Below are 24,173 nucleotides of genomic sequence, written 5' to 3' on the forward strand. Positions count from 1 at the left end.
TACATTTAAGCTTAATGTTCAGATTTTTAAAAATTGCCATTCTTTTTTAAACAAAGTATCTGAAAGTACTTTCACTTTAAAGCTTGTTTATTAAGTATGAGTTCTTCAGTTGATAGTTTACAATTTTATTACTTTCATCTTGTTCAAACTGTTGTAGAATGACTGTGTAATTGTGCATCAATGTTTTTGATTGGAAAGATAGTAATTAATGTATTAAAAAAGTAATTCAGTGTAATAAAATTTCAGTTTTCATTTTTCTATTCATGCATTAGTTAAAAAACAGCAATTGAGAGTAAAAATTATCCATTTATGCAATGCACATGCCATAGGGGTTCTTGCAATGGAAGCATTACATCGACAGGTTCTTCCATTCCTGCTACGCAGAATGAAGGAAGATGTCCTTCAGGATCTTCCACCCAAGATTATTCAAGACTATTACTGTAATCTCAGTACTTTACAGGTATGTTGAAATATCACAGATAGCTCATGAAAGAAAGCTCTGATAAGACACCTAATTTTTGCATTAACAATTCAGACATGACCTGAATTTCATCAAATAGTGAGTAGAAAGCTTAAGAAATCCAGGAAAATTGTTAGGGAATCATGGTGAGAAAATTGAGGACTATAAATAATTTCATAGAAAATGAAGATTATTCCTGAAATGACATACCAAATTGAAGAATGTTTGGCCAAAGTAGATCAAAAGGAAACTTTCAGTTCACACAACAGAAGATGTTAGTAGCTGATGACTACACATTAAATGCTGTCTTAGTTAACATCCTTTTTAAAAAAAAAATAGCTGCGTGCATATCTGGTTTACTTGGATTGGTAACTATGGACAATAAAGATGGAAAGCTTTGTGCAAAATGATTCTTGGAGAACTGCTGGAAAGGTGCCAAGGAAGATGATCAGTCTTATGTAGGATGTTCTGGAATGTTGTTTGGTTTAACTTTTGGGGACTAGAGAAATGTTGCAACACCTTCATTGGCCTTGACTAGAGTGCATGATATGGTGAAGATACATGCTCTGTAGAACAGATATGTTTGATGGGCCAATTATATTTTCTTGTTCCTTGCCTCCTTATGTTCACTTAGACACTGCAATCTTTTATTTGCAGGTTCAGCTGTATGAAGATTTTGCCAAATCTCGTGCTAAATGTGATGTTGAAGAAACAATATCTACAGGTACACTCTCAGAAGAAAATGAAAAACCTAAACTGAAGGCCACTGGACATGTATTTCAGGTAAATATTTTTCTTGAGATTCTCTCAGGTTGTTGACACCAAAATAGAGCTGCATTTGTGAGGCTAATACTAGGTTGCTCTAGTTCTGAAAAAGTTAAGTGTATTACATTTAGTTTGCCATTTGCTTTGGATCAATTCTGGATTACTAAACTACTGATGGAAGTAATAGATGCTCATATAAGGTTTGTCAGCTCAAATGCAAGGCTTTGCCTCCAAACTCCCTTAATAGCCTACAGACTATTCTGTTCCTGCATTGTGACAGGTCCATCGATTTGCATGGTGAAACATCAGACATCAGCTATCCATATTTTTTTTTAAAGCTGTGAATTCACACATTGAAGCATTTGAATTTAATTATTTCATTTTTAATAACAAATAAACCTTGTGTGTCTTTGCTCATGGGTAGACTTGCATACAAGTTAAGGAATGGATCCCATGGAGGGAAGCAGCGTATTGGCTAGGTATCAAGAAATGGAGCGGTTTGGTGAAGTGGAAGATGACCTGTAATCATGAAATATGAGGCCCAAAATGATTGAATGGGTTCAGTTTTGTTCCTTGGCAAGAGCATGTTGAAGTCCAGGAGCTGAGACTGAAAGCAGAAGTGCTCATCTGGTTGAGGTGGGATCAGACAAGTTTCTGGGGCTGAGGCCAAATCAATTCTGTATAACATGTTGGCATTTAATGCTTTTATATAGTTTTTTTTCTGTCACTTTCCCTTTTTTTGTTCTTGGATTATAAGCAACTTAAGCAATTCTGCATTTCTTGCCGATCTCTAGTTGCCCTGAGAAGGTAGCGGTGAGCCATTTTGAACCATTGTGGTTATGGTGCTCCCACAGTGGTGTTAGGTAGGGAATTCCAGGATACTAACCCAGCAACAATGAAAGGACATCAGTCTACACCCAAGTTAGGATGATGTGTGACTGCTTGTCTGAAATTCAATTTTGGATGAACCACAGTTTGCTCCAGCTAAACATTGGGGAGACCAAAGCCATTGTCTTTGGTTTCCTCCATGAACTTTGTATCCTTGTCACTGACTTCATCCTACTTGCTGGCCACCGAGTTGGGCTGAACCAGACTGTTCGTCACCTCGGCATCCTATTCGACCTCGAGCTGTGTTTCTGACCCTATCTCCTCTCATCAGAAAGACTGCCTACTTTGACCGAGGTAACATTGCCTGTCTCCATCCCTACCACTGCTCATCTGCTGAAACCCTCATACATGCCTTTGTTACCTCCAGACTCGACTATTCCAATGCTCTCCTGGCTTGCCTCTCATCCTTCACCCTCTGTAAACTTAAGCTCGTCCAAAACTCTGCTGCTAGTATCCTATTTCACATCATCCTTCTCACCATCACCCCTGTCATCACTGATCCACATTGGCTTCCAGTTCCACAACATCTCAAATTTAAAATTCTCACTGTGTTTAAATCCTTCCATGGCCTCGTCCCTCTCTATCTCTGTAACCTCCTCCAATGCTAAAATGCACCATGCCCAAACTCACCATTCCTCTGACTTCTGCCTCTTGTGCCTTGCCCCACCTTTGGAAGTCATGCATTCAGCTGCTTGGTCCCAATAGTGAAATTCCCTCCCTAAACCCCTCTGCCTGTCTACCTTCCTCTCCTCCTTTAAGACCCTCCTGTAAACCCAACTCGTTGACCAAGTTTTTAGTCACCCCTCTCACTCGGTCCATTTGTTTCCTTGTGTGTCTGTGATCCACCGTGGGAGTTTTTACATATTAATAGTGCTGTACAAATGCTTGTTGATGTTGATTTTAATGGAGAAGAAATGCAATATGGTGGATTTGAGGATGGGCATATTATGGAGCCATGCAAATGGCAAAACAATATCATGTGCTGTATTTTCTTCTATTTGCGTCCTAGCAACACTGGTACAAAGGACACCTGTGCATCCCTGGCATCTGGAGTTGCTAAAGGCCCGGGAAGAGAGATTTAAAGTTGAATGGGGTGTTTTCTTGAAGCGAGTCAATCATAGACCCCTTCCTGTGCTGGAATTTCAGTGCTCTAGTATTTAGCTGTACTAGATAAGGATTTAGCTACACCAGGGGTGGTTTTGCATTTTAGTAGCACTGTGAACTGTCTTGGGCTTTAGCAGCAATGTGGTAGGGCTTCTGTCATCTGGCTGTATGGGGAGGGAATCTGTGATTTGGGAGAACCTGATGTTTGGCAGAACTTCGAGGAAATGTGAGATTTGGCTCACTGGTGGGTTCCTGATGCCTGCCAGTATTGAGGGGAAGGGGAAGACATAAGCCTGATCCCACCGTGTATGCTGGAGGTCTGAGTTGGGCAGTACTGGTTTGTAACTTTCTGTAAAATCACTACGAATATTAAATTTGGTGTTTTGTGATTTCTTCCTGGAAATGCATCTCTGTGTGTGCCTGTCACGCTCTCGCACGACTGTTCTTTCTCTCTCTCTCTCTCTCCCTGGTTCGCGCTCTCACCCCCCGGCTCACTTGCTCTCTTTCCCCACCCCCAACATGCTTGCTTTCTCTCTTCCCCCTCGCCCTCGCCCTCTCCACCCTGGCTCGCTCTCTGTCAAGGCCAGCATTTATTGCCCGTCCCTAATTGCCCTTGAGAAGGTGGTGGTGAGCCGCCGCCTTGAACCGTTGCAGTTCGTGTGGTGAAGTTTCTCCCACAGTGCTGTTAGATAGGGAGTTCCAGGATTTTGACCCAGCGACGATGAAGGAACGGCGATATATTTCCAAGTCGGGATGATGTGTAACTTGGAGGGGAACGTGCAGATGGTGTTGTTCCCATGTGCCTGCAACCCTTGTCCTTCTAGGTGGTAGAGGTCACGGGTTCGGGAGGTGCTGTCGAAGAAGCCTTGGTAAGTTGCTGCAGTGCATCCTGTGGATGGTACACACTGCAGCCACAGTGAGCCGGTGGTAAAGGGAGTGAATGTTTAGGGTGGTGGATGGGGTACCAATCAAGTGGGCTGCTTTGTCCTGGATGGTGTCGAGCTTCTTGAGTGTTGTTGGAACTGCACTCATCCAGGCAAGTGGGGAGTATTCCATCACACTTCTGACTTGTGTACCTCTCTCCCTCTCTCCGTCCCTCGCACCGTCCGTCTCTCCCTCTCTCTCTCTTTGTCCCTCACCCCGTCTGTCTCTACCCCCGCACCCTGGTCCATCCATGGCTCTCTCTTCCACCCCCCCCCCAGTCTCTCTCTCCCCGTCCGTCGCTCTCTCGCGCTCCCCGTCCGTCGCTCTCTCTCGCGCTCCCCGTCCGTCGCTCTCTCTCTCTCGCGCTCCCCGTCCGTCGCTCTCTCTCTCGCGCTCCCCGTCCGTCGCTCTCTCTTGCGCTCCACGTCCGTCGCTCTCTCTCTCTCGCGCTCCACGTCCGTCGCTCTCTCTCTCGCGCTCCCCGTCCGTCGCTCTCTCTCGCGCTCCCCGTCCGTCGTTCTCCCTCGCGCGTTTCCCCGTCCGTCGCTCTCTCTCTCTCGCGCTCCCCGTCCGTCGCTCTCCCTCGCGCGATCCCCGTCCGTCGCTCTCCCTCGCGCGCTTCCCCGTCCGTCGCTCTCCCTCGCGCGCTCCCCGTCCGTCGCTCTCCCTCGCGCGCTCCCCGTCCGTCGCTCTCCCCTCGCGCGCTCCCCCGTCCGTCGCTCTCCCTCGCGCGCTCCCCGTCCGTCGCTCTCCCCTCGCGCGCTCCCCGTCCGTCGCTCTCCCTCGCGCGCTCCCCCGTCCGTCGCTCTCCCCTCGCGCGCTCCCCGTCCGTCGCTCTCCCTCGCGCGCTCCCCGTCCGTCGCTCTCCCTCGCGCGCTCCCCGTCCGTCGCTCTCCCTCGCGCGCGCTACCCCCGTCCGTCGCTCTCCCTCGCGCGCTCCCCGTCCGTCGCTCTCCCTCGCGCGCTCCCCGTCCGTCGCTCTCCCCTCGCGCGCTCCCCGTCCGTCGCTCTCCCTCGCGCGCTCCCCGTCCGTCGCTCTCCCTCGCGCGCTCCCGTCCGTCGCTCTCCCTCGCGCGCTCCCCGTCCGTCGCTCTCCCTCGCGCGCTCCCCGTCCGTCGCTCTCCCTCGCGCGCCTCCCCGTCCGTCGCTCTCCCTCGCGCGCTCCCCCGTCCGTCGCTCTCCCCTCGCGCGCTCCCCGTCCGTCGCTCTCCCTCGCGCGCTCCCCGTCCGTCGCTCTCCCTCGCGCGCTCCCCGTCCGTCGCTCTCCCTCGCGCGCTCACCCCGTCCGTCGCTCTCCCTCGCGCGCTCCCCGTCCGTCGCTCTCCCTCGCGCGCTCCCCGTCCGTCGCTCTCCCTCGCGCGCTCCCCGTCCGTCGCTCTCCCTCGCGCGCTCCCCGTCCGTCGCTCTCCCTCGCGCGCTCCCCGTCCGTCGCTCTCCCTCGCGCGCTCCCCCGTCCGTCGCTCTCCCTCGCGCGCTCCCCGTCCGTCGCTCTCCCTCGCGCGCTCCCCGTCCGTCGCTCTCCCTCGCGCGCTCCCCTCCGTCGCTCTCCTCGCGCGCTCCCGTCCGTCGCTCTCCCTCGCGCGCTTCCCCGTCCGTCCGCTCTCCCTCGCGCGCTCTCCCCGTCCGTCGCTCTCCCTCGCGCGCTCCCCCGTCCGTCGCTCTCCCTCGCGCGCTCCCCGTCCGTCGCTCTCCCTCGCGCGCTCCCCGTCCGTCGCTCTCCCTCGCGCGCTCCCCCGTCCGTCGCTCTCCCTCGCGCGCTCCCCGTCCCGTCGCTCTCCCTCGCGCGCTTCCCCGTCCGTCGCCTCTCCCTCGGCGCGCTATCCCCGTCTCCGTCGCTCTCCCTCGCTGCGCTCCCCGTCCGTCGCTCTCCTCGCGCGCTCCCCCGTCCGTCGCTCTCCCCTCGCGCGCTCCCCGTCCGTCGCTCTCCCTCGCGCGCTCCCCCGTCCGTCGCTCTCCCTCGCGCGCTCCCCGTCCGTCGCATCTCCCTCGCGCGCTCCCCGTCCGTCGCTCTCCCTCGCGCGGCTCCCCGTCCGTCGCTCTCCCTCGCGCGCTCCCCGTCCGTCGCTCTCCCTCGCGCGCTCCCCGTCCGTCGCTCTCCCTCGCGCGCTCCCCGTCCGTCGCTCTCCCTCGCGCGCTCCCCGTCCGTCGCTCTCCCTCGCGCGCTCCCCGTCCGTCGCTCTCCCTCGCGCGCACTCCCCGTCGTCGCTCTCCCTCGCGCGCTCCCCGTCCGTCGCTCTCCCTCGCGCGCTCCCCGTCCGTCGCTCTCCCTCGCGCGCTCCCCGTCCGTCGCTCTCCCTCGCGCGCTCCCCGTCCGTCGCTCTCCCTCGCGCGCTCCCCGTCCGTCTCTCTCCCTCGCGCTCGATCCCCGTCCGTCGCTCTCCCTCGCTCCTCGCTCGCTCGCCCCCCCCGTCTCCCTCGCTCTCGCTCGCCCCCCCCCCCCCTCCCTCGCTCTCAGCTCGCCCCCCCCCCCGTCTCCCTCGCTCTCGCTCGCCCCCCCCCGTCTCCCTCGCTCTCGCTCGCCCCCCCCCCCGTCTCCCTCGCTCTTCGCTCGCCCCCCCCCCCGTCTCCCTCGCTCTCGCTCGCCCCCCCCCCGTCTCCCTCGCTCTCGCTCGCCCCCCCCCGTCTCCCTCGCTCTCGCTCGCCCCCCCCCCGTCTCCCTCGCTCTCGCTCGCCCCCCCCCCGTCTCCCTCGCTCTCGCTCGCCCCCCCCCCGTCTCCCTCGCTCTCGCTCGCCCCCCCCCGTCTCCCTCGCTCTCGCTCGCCCCCCCCCCGTCTCCCTCGCTCTCGCTCGCCCCCCCCCGTCTCCCTCGCTCTCGCTCGCCCCCCCCCTCCTCTCCCTCGCTCTCGCTCGCCCCCCCCCCCGTCTCCCTCGCTCTCGCTCGCCCCCCCCCCGTCTCCCTCGCTCTCCGCTCGCCCCCCCCCGTCTCCCTCGCTCTCGCTCGCCCCCCCCCCGTCTCCCTCGCTCTCGCTCGCCCCCCCCCCGTCTCCCTCGCTCTCGCTCGCCCCCCCCCGTCTCCCTCGCTCTCGCTCGCCCCCCCCCCGTCTCCCTCGCTCTCGCTCGCTCCCCCCCCCCGTCTCCCTCGCTCTCGCTCGCCCCCCCCCCCGTCTCCCTCGCTCTCGCTCGCTCGCCCCCCCCCCGTCTCCCCTCGCTCTCGCTCGCCCCCCCCCCGTCTCCCTCGCTCTCGCTCGCCCCCCCCCGTCTCCCTCGCTCTCAGCTCGCCCCCGTCTCCCTCGCTCGCCGCCCCCCCGTCTCCCTCGCTCTCAGCTCGCCCCCCCCCGTCTCCCTCGCTCTCGCTCGCCCCCACCCGTCTCCCTCGCTCTCGCTCGCCCCCCCCGTCTCCCTCGCTCTCGCTCGCCCCCCCCGTCTCCCTCGCTCTCGCTCGCCCCCCCCGTCTCCCTCGCTCTCGCTCGCCCCCCCCGTCTCCCTCGCTCTCGCTCGCCCCCCCGTCTCCCTCGCTCTCGCTCGCCCCCCCGTCTCCCTCGCTCTCGCTCGCCCCCCCCGTCTCCCTCGCTCTCGCTCGCCCCCCCGTCTCCCTCGCTCTCGCTCGCCCCCCCGTCTCCCTCGCTCTCCTCGCTCGCCCCCCCCGTCTCCCTCGCCCCCCCCCCGTCTCCCTCGCCCCCCCCCCGTCTCGCTCGCCCCCCCCCCCCGTCTCGCTCGCCCCCCCCCCCCCCCGTCTCGCTCGCCCCCCCCCCGTCTCGCTCGCCCCCCCCCCCGTCTCGCTCGCCCCCCCCCCCCCCCCCGTCTCGCTCGCCCCCCCCCCCCCCCCCGTCTCCCCTCGCTCTCGCTCGCGACCCCCCCCCGTCTCCCTCGCTCTCGCTCGCCCCCCCCCGCCCCCCCCCCGTCTCCCTCGCTCTCGCTCGCCCCCCCCTCGTCTCCTCGCTCTCGCTCGCCCCCCCCCGTCTCCTCGCTCTCGCTCGCCCCCCCCGTCTCCCTCGCTCTCGCTCGCCCCCCCCCCCGTCTCCCTCGCTCTCGCTCGCCCCCCCCCGTCTCCCTCGCTCTCGCTCGCCCCCCCCCCCCGTCTCCCTCGCTCTCGCTCGCCCCCAGCCCCCCCCCCCCCGTCTCCCTCGCCCTCGCTCGCCCCCCCACCCGTCTCCCTCGCTCTCGCTCGCCCCCCCACCCGTCTCCCTCGCTCTCGCTCGCCCCCCCCGTCTCCCTCGCTCTCGCTCGCCCCCCCCGTCTCCCTCGCTCTCGCTCGCCCCCCCCGTCTCCCTCGCTCTCGCTCGCCCCCCCCGTCGCTCTCGCTCGCCCCCCCCCCCGTCGCTCTCGCTCGCTCCCCCCCCCCCGTCGCTCTCGCTCGCCCCCCCCCCGTCGCTCTCGCTCGCCCCCCCGTCGCTCTCGCTCGCCCCCCCGTCGCTCTCGCTCCCCCCCCCCGTCTCGCTCGCCCCCCCCCCCGTCTCGCTCGCCCCCCGCCCCCCCGTCTCGCTCGCCCCCCCCCCCCGTCTCGCTCGCCCCCCCCCCCCCGTCTCGCTCGCCCCACCCCCCCCCCCCCGTCTCGCTCGCCCCCCCCCCCCCCCCCTCGCTCCCTCGCTCTCGCTCGCCCCCCCCCCCCGTCTCCTCGCTCTCGCTCGCCCCCCCCCGCCCCCCCCCCCGTCTCCCTCGCTCTCGCTCGCCCCCCCCTCGTCTCCCTCGCTCTCGCTCGCCCCCCCGTCTCCCTCGCTCTCGCTCGCCCCCCCCCGTCTCCCTCGCTCTCGCTCGCCCCCCCCCCCGTCTCCCTCGCTCTCGCTCGCCCCCCCCCGTCTCCCTCGCTCTCGCTCGCCCCCCCCCCCGTCTCCCTCGCTCTCGCTCGCCCCCCCCCCCCCGTCTCCCTCGCCCTCGCTCGCCCCCACCCGTCTCCCTCGCTCTCGCTCGCCCCCCACCCGTCTCCCTCGCTCTCGCTCGCCCCCCCGTCTCCCTCGCTCTCGCTCGCCCCCCCGTCTCCCTCGCTCTCGCTCGCCCCCCCCGTCTCCCTCGCTCTCGCTCGCCCCCCCCCGTCTCCTCGCTCTCGCTCGCCCCCCCCCCGTCGCTCTCCGCTCGCCCCCCCCCCCCGTCGCTCTCGCTCGCCCCCCCCCCCGTCGCTCTCGCTCGCCCCCCCCCCCCGTCGCTCTCGCTCGCCCCCCCCCCGTCGCTCTCGCTCGCCCCCCCCCCGTCGCTCTCGCTCGCCCCCCCCCCCGTCGCTCTCGCTCCGCCCCCCCGTCGCTCTCGCTCGCCCCCCCGTCGCTCTCGCTCCCCCCCCCGTCGCTCTCGCTCGCCCCCCCCCCGTCTCGCTCGCCCCCCCCCCCCGTCTCGCTCGCCCCCCCCCCCCGTCTCGCTTGCCCCCCCCCCCCCCGTCTCGCTTGCCCCCCCCCCCCCCGTCTCGCTTGCCCCCCCCCCCCCCCGTCTCGCTCGCCCCCCCCCCCCCCCGTCTCGCTCGCCCCCCCCCCCCCCGTCTCGCTCGCCCCCCCGTCTCGCTCGCCCCCCCGTCTCGCTCGTCCCCCCCCGTCTCGCTCGTCCCCCCCCGTCTCGCTCGCCCCCCCGTCTCCCTCGCTCTCGCTCGCCCCCCACACCCCGTCTCGCTCGCCGCCCCCCCCCCCCCCCCCCCCCCCCCCGTCTCCCTCGCTCTCGCTCGCCCGCCCCCCCCCCCCCCCCCCCCCCCGTCTCCCTCGCTCTCGCTCGCCCCCGCCCCCCCGGTCTCCCTCGCTCCCGCTCGCCCCCCCCCCCCCCCGGTCTCCCTCGCTCTCGCTCGCCCCCCCCCCCCGGTCTCCCTCGCACTCGCTCGCCCCCCCCCCCAGTCTCCCTCGCTCTCGCTCGCCCCCCCCCCCGTCTCCCCCGCTCTCGCTCGCCCCCCCCCCCCCCGTCTCCCCCGCTCTCGCTCGCCCCCCCCCCCCCGTCTCCCCCGCTCTCGCTCGCTCTCCCTCGCTCTCGCTCGCCCCCCCCGTCTCCCTCGCTCTCGCTCGCCCCCCCCCGTCTCCCTCGCTCTCGCTCGCCCCCCCCCCCGTCTCCCTCGCTCTCGCTCGCCCCCCCCCCGTCTCCCTCGCTCTCGCTCGCCCCCCCCCCCCCGTCTCCCTCGCTCTCGCTCGCCCCCCTTCCGTCTCCCTCGCTCTCGCTCGCCCCCCCTCCGTCTCCCTCGCTCTCGCTCGCCCCCCCTCCGTCTCCCTCGCTCTCGCTCGCCCCCCCTCCGTCTCCCTCGCTCTCGCTCGCCCCCCCTCCGTCTCCCTCGCTCTCGCTCGCCCCCCCTCCGTCTCCTCGCTCTCGCTCGCCCCCCCTCCGTCTCCCTCGCTCTCGCTCGCCCCCCCTCCGTCTCCCTCGCTCTCGCTCGCCCCCCCTCCGTCTCCCTCGCTCTCGCTCGCCCCCCCTCCGTCTCCCTCGCTCTCGCTCGCCCCCCCTCCGTCTCCCTCGCTCTCGCTCGCCCCCCCTCCGTCTCCCTCGCTCTCGCTCGCCCCCCTCCGTCTCCCTCGCTCTCGCTCGCCCCCCCTCCGTCTCCCTCGCTCTCGCTCGCCCCCCCTCCGTCTCCCTCGCTCTCGCTCGCCCCCCCTCCGTCTCCCTCGCTCTCGCTCGCCATCCCCCCTCCGTCTCCCTCGCTCTCGCTCGCCCCCCCTCCGTCTCCCTCGCTCTCGCTCGCCCCCCTCCGTCTCCCTCGCTCTCGCTCGCCCCCCCTCCGTCTCCTCGCTCTCGCTCGCCCCCCCTCCGTCTCCCTCGCTCTCGCTCGCCCCCCCCTCCGTCTCCCTCGCTCTCGCTCGCCCCCCCCTCCGTCTCCCTCGCTCTCGCTCGCCCCCCCTCCGTCTCCCTCGCTCTCGCTCGCCCCCCCTCCGTCTCCCTCGCTCTCGCTCGCCCCCCCCCCGTCTCCCTCGCTCTCGCTCCCCCCCCCCCCCCGTCTCCCTCATTCCTCCGTGTGTGTGTTTCTATCCCTGCCCCTGTGTGTGTGTGTGTGTCTCTCTCTCTCTCTCTCTCCCTGCCCCTCTCTCATGCCAGCATTCGAATGTTTACACAGATAATTATTAGAGGTTTTGCTTGCTTTTTAGATTCAACTCATTTGATTTTTTTTTTGAAGAACTCAAATTAGGATTGTGAAAGACACTTTTTGCTCCTCTATCAACTTAATATGCTTTTTGAAGTTGAGTATAATTCAAAAGCTGCAACAGATGTGTAATCAGTATAGTCTGAGTATAGTCTGTTCAGGTTTTTTATCTTGTTCTTTCACGCGCTGTCCTCTCCTCAACCTTTGCTGCCTCTTCTTCCCCTCCCTGCACCTCGTCCCTTCCTTGATCTTCCCTTTTGCCTCCTGTCCCCTCCTTCGTCCCACCTTTGTAAAGTCTTCTGTCTCTCTCCCCACCCTCCAAGGTTAGCTGTTGACAGTACGTTATAACAATGCACTCTTTCATAAACTAAATGGGCAGTTTCCCAGCTCAGTTGTATGGGAAACCTGTGAAGAGGTGGCAGCACGTCTATGGCGGGGAGGGGAAATGAGGCAGAAAACATATTGGTTGAGGCTCAAGATAGCAGGGTAGGAGCAAGCACCAAGGTAAGGACAGACCGCTGAAGTGGCAATGAGGCATGTGAGAATTGGGGGATGACTTTTCATGAAGCAGGTGGCACTGTGATATGTAATTCCATTGTGCCACCCAGCAAGAAGACTGAAAGGAAAGTATAAAGGTAAGTATACATACCATATACATATTCTACAGCTTAAAACTAACTATAATGTGATGTGACCTTCCTGTAAGCACAGATGTGTCCGGCGCATATAAAACTTTAGTAAGAGAAAATATTCAGTGAAATGTAAAAGGCAAAGGACTACATGAATATTCTGATGACTGTTTTGATTCTGTAAGCAGTCATAGAAAACCAGATAGCTTATTTGAATTGATACTGTGTTTCTAGGCTTTACAGTACTTGAGGAAACTCTGCAATCATCCAGCACTGGTACTGACTTCACAACATCCGGAATTCCAGCATATTATAGACCAGCTTGCTGCTCAAAATTCATCTCTTCATGACATTCAGCATGCTCCAAAGCTCTCTGCTTTAAAGCAGGTATTGCTTGAAATTTTGTACACTGTCTTTTCCTTTGTACTTATATTGCATTGTGCTTGGAGATGATTATCAGTCTCAACCAATTTGCAGTACTTTTATATTACACTAGTAGCCCTTAAAAATATTTTAGTAATATTTAAAAGCTTGCATGCACACACACTTCTAAAGGCAGCACTAAGTCTGCTACTTGTTCTTGTCTTTCTCAATATTCGTGCTGTCATGCAATGTTTTATCTAGAAACCTAGCCAAAGACCAGGACCAGAGGAATATACTTTATGAAGGCAGATAAGTTTGAAAGACTGAAAGTTGAGCTGTGTTACCATCGCATTCTGCTTTTGTTCAATTTTACACCTTGAATTCATACTCTTTTGAAATGACTAATTCTGTGGCAGGGTAAAAAAAAAATACATCCTATAATTAATTTTTCTTTCGTAGTTGTTGCTTGACTGTGGACTTGGCAATAGTGGAGCCTCAGAAAATGGTACTGAGTCGGTTGTAGCTCAACACAGAATTCTCATTTTCTGTCAACTGAAGAGCATGTTGGACATTGTAGAACATGATTTGCTCAAACCTCAGATGCCAAGTGTTACTTACTTAAGACTGGATGGCAGTGTGCCTGCAGGCCAGAGACATTCCATTGTGGCAAGGTAGGTAAGATACCTAAAAACTGATAGAAGCATTGTAATCATTCAAACAACTTAGTGTAAAGGGCTCCCATGACTTAGTGGTTAAGTACAATGTGTGATGCAATAGGCCATACAGAGCAGAAGATTCCAGGTTCCACCCCTGGTCTATACTGAGTTAGCTGATCATGGCCATGATAGCACCTGGACTGCTGAGGGCCTTCATCCCTTAAGTCCAAGGGTTGCAGACTTGAATGTTTATGGCAGACAACTGGTTTAGCCATTCATCACCAGATCTGGCTGGATCACATAAAGCACTATTGGGTCCTGCTCTACTCTGCCAAAATTGCTCACTATTCCAGGATCAGGAGCTCATGGACTTTTGTCGATAAGATTGAGACCATCCATTTAGCTGCCTCTGCTGCTTCCCTACCTTCCCCTAGCCCACCAAGCCAAACATCCCCTAAGATTTCCCCCTGCCCTACCCCTAGCTCTGAACTTGTATCTTTCTCTAGTTTCTCTCCTATCTCCCCTCTTGCGCTCTCTGAGCACATCTTGTCCATGAGACCCACCTCCTGCTCCCTTGACCCTATTCCCACTAAACTGCTGACCACCCAACTTCTCTTCATGGCCCCCATGTTAGCTGATATTATCAGTTCCCTCTCCTCAGGTACTGTCCGCATCCCCTTCAAATCTGCCATCATCACCCCACTACTCAAAAAAAAAAAAAAACCACCCTTGACTCCAACCTCCCTGTCCTCTCAAGTCATTGAATGTGCTGTCTCCTTCCAAATCTGTGCCCCTTTTTCCCGCAACTCTGTGTATATCCTATGTGACTGTGGTAAACTATCCCTCCTCATCCTTCTCAACCCGCCTGCAGCTGTTGACACGGTTGACCACACCATCCTCCTCCAGTGCCACTCTTCCGTCGTCCAGCTGGGTGGGACTGACCTTGCCTGGTTCCATTTCTATCTATCCAGTCGTAGCTAGAGAATCACCTGCAATGGCTTCTCTTCCCTCGCCCGCACCGTTAACTCTGGAGCCCCCCAAGGATCTATTGTGGGCTCCCTCCCATTTCTCATCTACATGCTGCTCCTCGGCAACATCATCTGAAAACACGATGTCAGGTTCCACGTGTACGCGGACGCCACCCTGCTCTACCTCACCACCACTTATCTCAACCCCTCCCCTGCCTCTGATTTGACATGCAGCTTGACCGACATCCAGGACTCAATAAGCAGAAATTTTCTCCAACTAAATATTGGGAAGACTGAAGCCATTGTCTTCGGTCACAGCCGTTCCCTAGACACTGACTTCATCCCTCTCCCTGACTACTGTCTGAGGCTGAACCAGACCGTTAACAACCAGTGTCCAATTTCACCCTGAGATGAGCTTCCGACCCCATATCTGTTCCATCACCAAGTCCGCCTACTTTCACCTCCGTAACATCGCCCGTCTGCACCCCTACCTCACCTTGTCTGCTGCTGAAACCCTGATCCATGCCTATGTTACCTCTAGAATTGACTATTCCAATGCTGTCCTGGCCAGCCTCCATCTTCCACCCTCCATAAACTTGAGCTCATCCAAATCTCTGCTGCCCGTATCCTAATGCATCAAGTCCCGTTCACCCATCACCCTTGTGCTCGCTGACCTACATTGGCCCCCAGTCTGGTGAAGCCTCTTTCAAAATTCTCATCCTTGTTTTCAAATTCCTCCATGGCCTTACCCCTCCCTATCTCTGTAACCTCCTCCAGCCCTTACGAGCCCTCTGCACTACTCCAATTCTGGCCTCTTGCGTATCCCCGATTTTAATCGCTCCACCATTGGCGGCTGTGCCTTCAGCTGCCTAGGCCCTAAGCTCTGGAATTCCCTCCCTAAACCTCTCTGCCCCTATACCTCTCTTTTAAGATGCTCTGTAAAACCTACCTCTTAGACCAAGCTTTTTGTCACCTATCCTAATATCATAATAGACATTATGTGGCTTGGTGTCAAATTTTGTTTGATAACGTACCTGTGAAGTGCCCTGGGACGTTTTGCTATGTTAAAGGCGCTACATAAATGCAAGTTGTTGTGGATGCTACAATTGACTTCTGCACCCCTAGACAAGGGAAGAGAAAGATCAATCAGGATTCCCATTCCTATCCTGTTGCTTCTGTGTGGATAGTGAGTAAGGAGGAACCCTGGGTCAGCTATGATGCCATCTGGTTGAATGACATGACACTGCCTAGACTTACACATGAAGAATGGTTACTTGTGTCAAGTATCAAGGGACTGTTGGAGCCTGTAGAAGCATACATCAGCACCTTCAGGAGAAGAGGGGACTGAGGAATAAATGCAGAGAAACCAGTAGCGACAGTACAGTTCACCATTAGCATTTAGCAGCCTTCTGGAATGCCATTTAGCTCCCGCTACTGTGTTATCTGGGGTGGAGTCCTTTTCCATAATTCTCAACATCTCCTGTTAGGTACTGCAGGTGCAAGAAAAAGAGTGTGTTATTTCACACCAGAGGTTGCATGGGTTACCTACCATGCATTCCTAACCTGTCCGATTAGCAGAAAAGCAACACACTGTCACTCAGGCTAAAACTGTAAAAATCAAACTTATTTACGAGTATTAGGATTACACAGAAGAAAAAAAATACAGCACGATACTGACGTACAAATATTTATAAAATAATAAAGATTGAATCAATCGAAGAGTTAAAAAGTCTTCAATAGAGTATAATTTTATATAAAACACTTGCAATTATAGAAAACCTTTCATGACCTCAGGATCTTCCGAAGTGCTTCACAGCCATTGGAGTACTTCTGCAGTGTAGTCACTGTTTTAATGTAGGAAAAGGTACATTATTTCTTGGAAAAATGGCCAGTGAATCCCAAAACATGACACCCAAGCTAGGATCTAAAGGTAACATTAAAAATTTGGGGAGGAAAGAGAAAGAATGTGTTCCATGAATCATTTAACGGTCAACCAATAGCTTATATGTAATTAATGGGACTTTACTATTGGGCAAAATATTTTAACAAGGAATTTGAATGTAGCATGAAATTCATCTTATTGGATTATATGTTCTAATTAAACATTTATATATTTATATTTCATTAGGTTTAATAATGACCCTTCTATAGATGTCTTGCTGTTAACCACCCACGTGGGTGGCCTAGGTCTTAATCTCACTGGAGCAGATACAGTCGTGTTTGTGGAACATGATTGGAACCCAATGCGTGATCTGCAAGCAATGGATCGAGCTCATCGTATTGGACAGGTGATGTGCTCTTTACTGAATTTTAAAGCTGTTAGGTTGTATCATAAAACATTGAAGGCTTTCAGATTTATTTTTATTTTGGTACTGTATAATTGCTTGAAACATTGCAGCATTTAATTAGATGTTACTTTCTTTTGTTACCCAAAGTGCAGTAACAATGTGTTGCAGAGAACATTCTTTGGAACAAATTACGCAAAATGCTCCCAATACCAATGCCATAAAGATTCACCACTACAGAGTGATAGGGGTATAATACCAAAGTTGGAGAATTAATATTTATAGGCAAGTTGAGAATAAACTTATACAAGGGTCCACATTTTGAAGAGATGTTAAAATAGTGATTAAACTATAACCTAATGCAGTGAACAGGAATGTGTACACCTATTCAAACATGCTTGACAAATGCTAACTGTGTATCTTTTGATTTTAATCTAGATAAGCTTGTGTTCTTCCATTTTTTTTTCTTGCATTAGAGTCACCATAGGACATCATAAAAACAGAATTTTATAGCACAGAATGGCATTGTGTATATCTCAAACAGTTGTCCACTTAGTTCTATCCCACGGTTCATTCTCCGTACCCTTTTTTATCCCCCAAATATTTATCCATTTTTAAAACCTATTATTGATTCTGCTTCCACCACTGTTTTTGCTAGGGCGAGAAGGAACCATCATATGGGGATAGCAAAAGATGCTGAGAAATCACTAAATGTTCTTCCCGTATCATAACAATTAAATAATAGCTAGAAAGATAGAATTCTAAAAGATAAAATGTGATGCTATAACTGAAGAAGATAAAAGTTAAAATAGTAAATTAATATTTCCTAGAAGTATTCGCTAAAGAGGATACCACTAAGTTGCTATCCATCTTTTGTAGTACCCCCAATATCCTAGAGGATTTTGATTATGGCAGAGATACTTGATAAATTTAAGAAAGTTAGATTAATAAAAACCCTGAGTTAGGTGGTATATTTCCTAAGGTTAGGAAGGAAATTCTCATAGTAAATGTGATGATGAATGAATCTTGGGCATTGGCGAGGTTTCGCAGGCTAGAAGCAAGCAAACATAGTGTAAAGGGCAGCTGTGTGATCCAGGAGCTACAGGCCCATTCATCAAATATTAACAACAAATGATTTGAACCATTCTAAGAGGGAGGCTGGGGGAGTACTTGAATAGTGTTAACTCAATAAGAAACAGCAATGAATCGTGAAGAGAATTATTGTCTGACAAACCTAATATTTCCAAACTGGTTTTCACACATGGACTACAACAGAAACTACATCCCAGCCTGTATTAATATTTTAAACATCTACTCCAGCCATCAAAGTAGTTTTATCTTAACTGATCCCAGATCAAAAGAATATTTCCCTTAGCTGTCTCTTGCCTTCCGATTTATATCTGGCTAAGAGAACAATCTGAGTTTTAATTCCCTAACTGCTTGAAATGATATAAAACTAAAGACAGAAATTCCTACTTTTGTCACAGAGTTTATGTCTATGTGAATGTATTTGAGGTGGATAATTACTCACCCACAAGAGATCAAGTTAATGAATTCATGAATTTTCTTTAACAGTCCAGTACTGTGAGCTATGAAGGACGTGTTTCCAAATCTCATGATTAGAGCTGCCTAGCACTTTCATTAAAACGCTTCAAAAGAACTTGAGTTTTGAGCAACCTGGATGAAACCTTGCATGGAAACACATTAAGACCTCTGGCGGCCTTACGCTTCAGCCTTCATTTTTTTTTAAATGAACATTTGCGTACCTATGGTTGATCAATTAATTGTAGTCAACATTGTTCTAATTCCACACTAAGTACCCAGGGCTAATTATGCAGAGCAGCAAGGTGTACCTTGCAGTACCTGCCAATCATCCTGTTACATGGAGAATGTCTCGATACTAACATACTAACTGAAAGTGCTCCTCTTATTACAGATGAAACCGCAGAGTAATATTTCAGGAATTCCCAAAATTAGGATTTCCTCTTATTAGGTCATTTTTAAATACTTAGTCTAATGTTCTGTAATGTGTTTGACTGATCAGGCCAGTCTACAACAATGTGTAATTTCCCCCTTCTGATCATCAAGTGAGGTGGTACTAACGTCATCAGTCCCTTTTACAATGCTGCTGTTGGCTCTAGTTTATTGCTGAGCAAAGTGGGATTGATCACAGAAAAGCAAGCAATATAAGTTAGTAGGGAGAGGAGTTTGAGCAGCATACAAAAGTGAAGTATTTAACTGAGTGAATGCTACAGTGGGTTAGAACAAAAGGTCAGATTTTGCTGAAAAAATAATGGCGTTTGAATGACTCACGCCGTTATTAATGCGCAACTTGTAGACAGGGAGAGAAACCCCCTGCATTGCGAATCGCAACAAGTTGCTGGCTGATTTGCGCAGTTCCGCCGTTAGCTTCGCGAAAACGGCATCTCGCGCTTAACCTCCTTGTGATTTTCATAAAGTTGCTGCATTTGCACATTAATTGCCCATTAAACAAAGTTACGTCTTGTAATTATCAGCGTAAGTACCCTTTTAACAGTGTGATAATTGTTAATGACTGCCAATCAACCTTTCTGGCCCAGAAAGTGAACAGTTATAAGTGTGGTGTCTCATTCCTTAAGGTTGTGAATTGTTTTAGGAAATTTTAAAAATGTCAGATTTTAAATTTTTTAATGCTTTTTCTCATTTTTCCTTTGTCTCTTTTTCCCCTCTCTCTCTTAATCTAACCTTTCTCTCTCTTTCTGTACCTGATTTGACATTGAATTCACCCACTCTAATTCACCCTCCTTCTCAGTCCTTCTGCTGTTTATTTCTCAATCCTTTAATCAATTGGTTAAGGAGATACACTGATCTGTTGTTCACCAAGATCCTCGCAGTGCCATTATCACCTCGCACTTCCAGCAGCTTTGTGGGCAAAAGATTTTAAAACCTAAACGTGCAATTGTAAGTCTAACTAACGGGGCACGCCACAAGATACCCCGCTCCAGCAAATTCTGGTCTATAGTCTTTATTTTGAGTTGGATTGGAATCCAACCTAGACTGATGGAACTGAAGTCATTGTTTGTAGGTGAGAATAGAGGGAGCTTTTAATGAAAAGCAATTTTCTCTCTTCCTTCCCCACTACCAAATCAACCACCACCAAGGTTCCCCACATAAAACTATATTTTTTACAATGTAAAGCAGGAGTCTTAATGTTCTAAGCCCCAAAACCAATATTTCAGATTGGGAAGACAGCATGGTTATACTGAGTTTTCAGAGGACTTTTGTCCTCTGGTCTATAACATTTTTTTTCCAAAGCTGCTAATGTTGCCTAACTCTACTGCTTGACTGTTGCCATATGCTTGGCTGATTCTGGCTTAGAAAGTGATTTGCTTTGTTGGTTGTGACTTACCTGTTCATTTGAACACGTTGACTTTGACCTTTCTCAACTGATTTTTCGACTGGATACAAGTAAAATTGACAAAAAAATACTCCTTAACAAAATATTCCTTAAACAAAAACAGAAAATGCTCAAAACACTCAGGTCAGTTAGCATCTGCGGAGAGAACAGACAAGATAACATTTCAGGAGTTTTTTATTCATTCGTGGGATGTGGGCGTCGCTGGCAAGGTCAGCATTTATTGCCCATCCCTAATTGCCCTTGGTGGTCGTGAGCCGCCACCTTGAACCGCTGTAGTCCGTATGGTGAAGGTTCTCCCACAGTGCTGTTAGGTAGGGAGTTCCAGGATTTTGACCCAGCGACGATGAAGGAACGGCGATATATTTCCAAGTCGGGATGGTGTGTGACTTGGAGGGGAACGTACAGATGTTGTTGTTCCCATGTGCCTGCTGCCCTTGTCCTTCTAGGTGGTGGAGGTCACTGGTTTGGGAGGTGCTGTCAAAGAAGCCTTGGCGAGTTGCTGCAGTGCATCCTGTGGATGGTACACTCTGCAGCCACGGTGCGCCGGTGGTGAAGGGAGTAAATGTTTAAGGTGGTGGATGGGGTGCCAATCAAGCAGGTTGCTTTGTCCTGGATGGTGTCGAGCTTCTTGAATGTTGTTGGAGCTGCACTTATCCAGGCAAGTGGAGAGTATTCCATTACGCTCCTGACTTGTGCCTTGTAGATGGTGGAAAGGCTTTGGGGAGTCAGGAGGTGAGTCACTCGCCGCAGAATACCCAGCCTCTGACCTGCTCTTGTAGCCACAGTATTTATGTGGCTGGTCCAGTTAAGTTTCTGGTCAATGGTGACCCCCCCCCCCCAGGATGTTGATTGTGGGGGATTCCGCGATGGTAATGCCGTTGAATGTCAAGGGGAGATGGTTAGACTCTCTCTTGTTGGAGATGGAGTGGACCCTTCATGAGTATTAGAAGATATTACAGATGAACAGCATTTAAAAGGAATAGAACAAAGGGAAGGTGGAGGAAACAAAACACATGGTGATAAACACATGCAAGAGAGAAGAAATAGAATAACCTGTAAAGTGTTTAAATGGAAAACAGGGATTACCTTAGCGGCTGAAGTGATATAAACATGAGACAATATGAGGCATAATGAGAGAAATTAGACATTTGAGATAAGTTTTGAATAGTGGGGGGTGGGGGCGAAAGGTATAAGGAAAGCAGAAATGGAAGGATGAAAAACTGGTAAACTGGTGCAGGCTCTAGCAGCCCAGGAACCTGAGTGAAAAGTAGTTTATTTGAATATTTAAACATTTTTTCTTTATTTTCCAGAAACGAGTTGTCAATGTTTACCGATTAATAACAAGAGGAACATTAGAAGAAAAAATCATGGGATTACAGAAGTTTAAAATGAGCATTGCAAATACTGTCATTAGCCAGGAGAATGCAAGTTTCCAGAGCATGGGGACAGACCAGCTTCTGGATTTATTCACTCTTGACAAGGTAAAGTAGAAAAATATTAAATTGTTCTTGCTTTTGGCCATGCACAGAATGTGTTGTTTACACCCATTAAATTGAACATAACATTTAATGGGGAAAGAAAGTCTGAAGGAAATATCCTTTTTGAAGTTCTCCCTCCTTTTTTTTAAATAGAAGAAACTATATGTACACACCAGAATTCTTTTGGCATCTTAATAAAAACATGAATTTTACTGCTTGCATGGGGACCCGTTGAGTCAGCTCTGTCCCTCTGCTAGGCTGCTCCAGTGGTGTCACTGGCCAGAAGTTCCCTGTGCATCATGGAGCAGCTCCATAGGAAACAGAAGCAACTTCAGACCTGCCTGCAGCTTGTGTGCACTTAACCCTAAGAAACAAATTGCAGCAAAATATTACCTAGTTTTGGAGATGCAGTGAACAATTGCTTTGAGTCTTGCTGGAGCACTCTGTTATCCACATGCTCGTTTCATGCTTTCAGTTTCTGTCTTTGGAATTCAGGTGCTCAGCACATTCATGCAGAATTTTAATTTTTGCTAGCAAATTTAAGTTTCTATTTCGTTATTGAACTAACTGATGATTTGTGCATGCAGTAGATAATCTAACCACTACTGACCTGTTTGGCGAAAATGTTCCACATAGCCCAGTAAAGTACAGAAGCAGCTCCTTTGAGGGGCTGCACCTTTAGATCAGCCGGAGCCATCCATTCCCCTGCCAATGCTACATAACACAAAACATGCTTTAGAGCATATTTCTGTGGTGGTCCAGCAGTACCCGATTGGTGTTCAGGCTTGTCCAAGCAATGGACCTACTCTAATGCATAAAGAGGCTTCCCATTTTGGACATCGCTAGAGTGAAGAGATATGGCCTCATGGGTCTTCCATGGAGGTGAGAAAATGACAACTCAAAAGTATTTTAGTGGCAATATATTTTTTCAAAATGCAATGGAGAGTACACTTTGAACAAAAAAGAGTATCCAGATTTGCCTTCTCCTTCAATTTTTATATGATGTGAGGTAAGGAAGGAATAGAACCCTGGATGATGATTCTACAAGTCTTGTGTAACACCAGCATTCAACTTCCTGAGATATGCTAAAGACCCCAATCTGATGGCGGTTCACAATGTTTTATATGTGTGTTTTTTGACATTTTATCACCACCTTCAGCAAATCAAAGTAACAGCTTTTCTTAAATGTTCACTGACTAGAAGGATTAAAGCCACAGGCACTTAAAATAAACCAGTATGATATGATCTAAATTAGATACCAAATGACCATGGATGGAAATTTGTTAGTAATAGTTTACATTTAGATAAAAGATCATGAGAAATTTTGAGCTTTAATGTTTTTTTTCTGTTATGAAGAAAAGGCCTTCAATATAAATGGGACTTCTTTATAGCATTTTTACCTTTTATGTTCGGGTCTTGAGAGAGCAATGTTCATCCAGAGATCCATGACGTCTGTACCACTTTTGCTGTAGATTCATTGGAGGCCGTTTCAGATGGGGCTTGAAAATCATGTCACGACACAGTTGTGTGTTACGCATAGATCTGAATTAATGGCAGCGTCAATACATTAACCTGAACCCCTCCAACAAGTTCTCTTTTTAAAGCAGTCAGAGGAGATCTGAAACAATGCGGTGCCAATGCTGTTTTATGTAATAGTATAAGACAAGGGCACAAAGTGTCTTTGTGCATTGAGGAGAACAGAAGGAGGCACTTAATCCAATGGCAGAACACAAAGCCCGTGAAAATTTGGGTTTGTATTATTGGATCTCCAGAGATCGGAACACATAACTGTAAATCCCATCGAAATGTTTGTCTGTGGTCAATAGCACTCCCTGAAGGCAAAACTGTCGTATGCTGTTATAGGAGGAACCTTGACCTATTGCTACTTGATTAAAGAACTGGGCTATTTTCTGGTTGTTGCTTATGATAGAGTTGATGTGTAATTTGTTTTAACAAGTTATCTCCATTTGTGATTACACTTTTTTTTTAATGTATTTTTAAGGATGGCCAAGAAGATAAGGGATCTGGTTCCACTGAGAAATCATCTATGAAAGCAATTTTGGAAAACCTTGGAGAACTTTGGGATCAGCAACAATATGACACAGAATATAACTTGGATAATTTCATGCATTCGCTGAAGTAAAATGTACTTACGTAATCGCAGCTGAGCCATGTCACTGTCACAGGATTGTTCTGCTGATATTCAGCAAGTTTCAGAGATGCATAGTGAATTGCTGAGAATAATGTGTAAATACAGGCATTTGAAAAGAGCGGGTATATAATGGATATTTCAAAAACCATTGGTTCAGAAAGAAGTAGAGCAAATAGTTATCCTGGCTTAGTTATTTGCACTGTTTTACAATTTTACATTTAGACATTTATTCAGAGCAGATATACTTGAAGCAACATTTTTTGATGTCTTAGGAAACAAAGAACTTGTTCTTGAGGAAAACATTTTCCTATAGTTAAGGAAATTTATGCCATTATGTGACATATGTATGATACAGTAACTTGCTGTACACGAGTGCACAACCAGAATTTGATTTAAAACACAGACCTCCTCCACTTTTTCCATAGTGGAAATTGACTGATTCTTTGCTGCATATTAGTGATGGCTTTCAATTTACTTGCAGATCTATGATAATTGTAGATGTTAAATAGAAATAACTTTGTACTTGGGTTTAAAAAAAACTTCTGAAATTGAGTATTATAATCCATGGCATTCCTTGGATCGAAAATAAAATTCAGTTGAAAGACCTAATTGCATGAATTTTGAATGTGTTGATCACTCTTCAGTATCTACATCGTTCACATGTATTATTCATAATTGAGCAATGGGAGTACATTGACAATTGCAATACTTTATGGTATGCGGATATCTATATTAAATAATTTGGAGGAACCATTGAAAAATCAGATTAAATTTATAATGGTAGAATTGATCGATATTTCAGGAATATTACAACTCCAGCTTATTTTAAGTTTTTCTCTATTTCTTTGTTAAATTTATTAATATAGGAATTGAATTACATCTGTACTTCACTTGCAGATAAATGTAGATTTTAAACAGATGACTTTGTGCTTGGGTTTACTTTAAACACTTGGTTTTGATTTCTTGTGTGCAACGGCACGGGTAATGAACTAGCACGGTATAAAAATGTTGCGCTGAAGCCTCATTTATGCCTTATTCACTGGCTACACCATTCTCTACATAAACAATGAGCCAGTGCACCAGTTTAATCTGGATTTAACTAGAGGTCACTGTGAAGCCTTTTAGGCATTT

At 51.3% G+C, this 24,173-nt stretch overlaps 1 protein-coding gene across 3 annotated transcripts in view; it reads left to right on the forward strand.

Moving 5' to 3' along the window:
- The window catches only part of btaf1 (BTAF1 RNA polymerase II, B-TFIID transcription factor-associated), a 117,714-nt gene extending 94,067 nt beyond the window's left edge, over positions 1–23,647 (forward strand). For all 3 annotated transcript variants that reach the window (XM_068002437.1, XM_068002439.1, XM_068002438.1), the window contains 7 exons: positions 330–460; positions 1,118–1,243; positions 11,978–12,130; positions 12,566–12,777; positions 15,859–16,018; positions 20,723–20,893; positions 22,893–23,647. In XM_068002437.1, the coding sequence (XP_067858538.1) occupies positions 330–460; positions 1,118–1,243; positions 11,978–12,130; positions 12,566–12,777; positions 15,859–16,018; positions 20,723–20,893; positions 22,893–23,033 (1,094 nt within the window). In that variant the 3' untranslated portion in view covers positions 23,034–23,647. The remainder of the gene's footprint in view (positions 1–329; positions 461–1,117; positions 1,244–11,977; positions 12,131–12,565; positions 12,778–15,858; positions 16,019–20,722; positions 20,894–22,892) is intronic.
- Positions 23,648–24,173: the final 526 nt, after the last annotated feature.

This window comes from Heptranchias perlo, chromosome 21 (assembly GCF_035084215.1).
Source record: "Heptranchias perlo isolate sHepPer1 chromosome 21, sHepPer1.hap1, whole genome shotgun sequence".
In the NCBI taxonomy this organism is placed as follows: Eukaryota; Metazoa; Chordata; class Chondrichthyes; order Hexanchiformes; family Hexanchidae; genus Heptranchias; species Heptranchias perlo.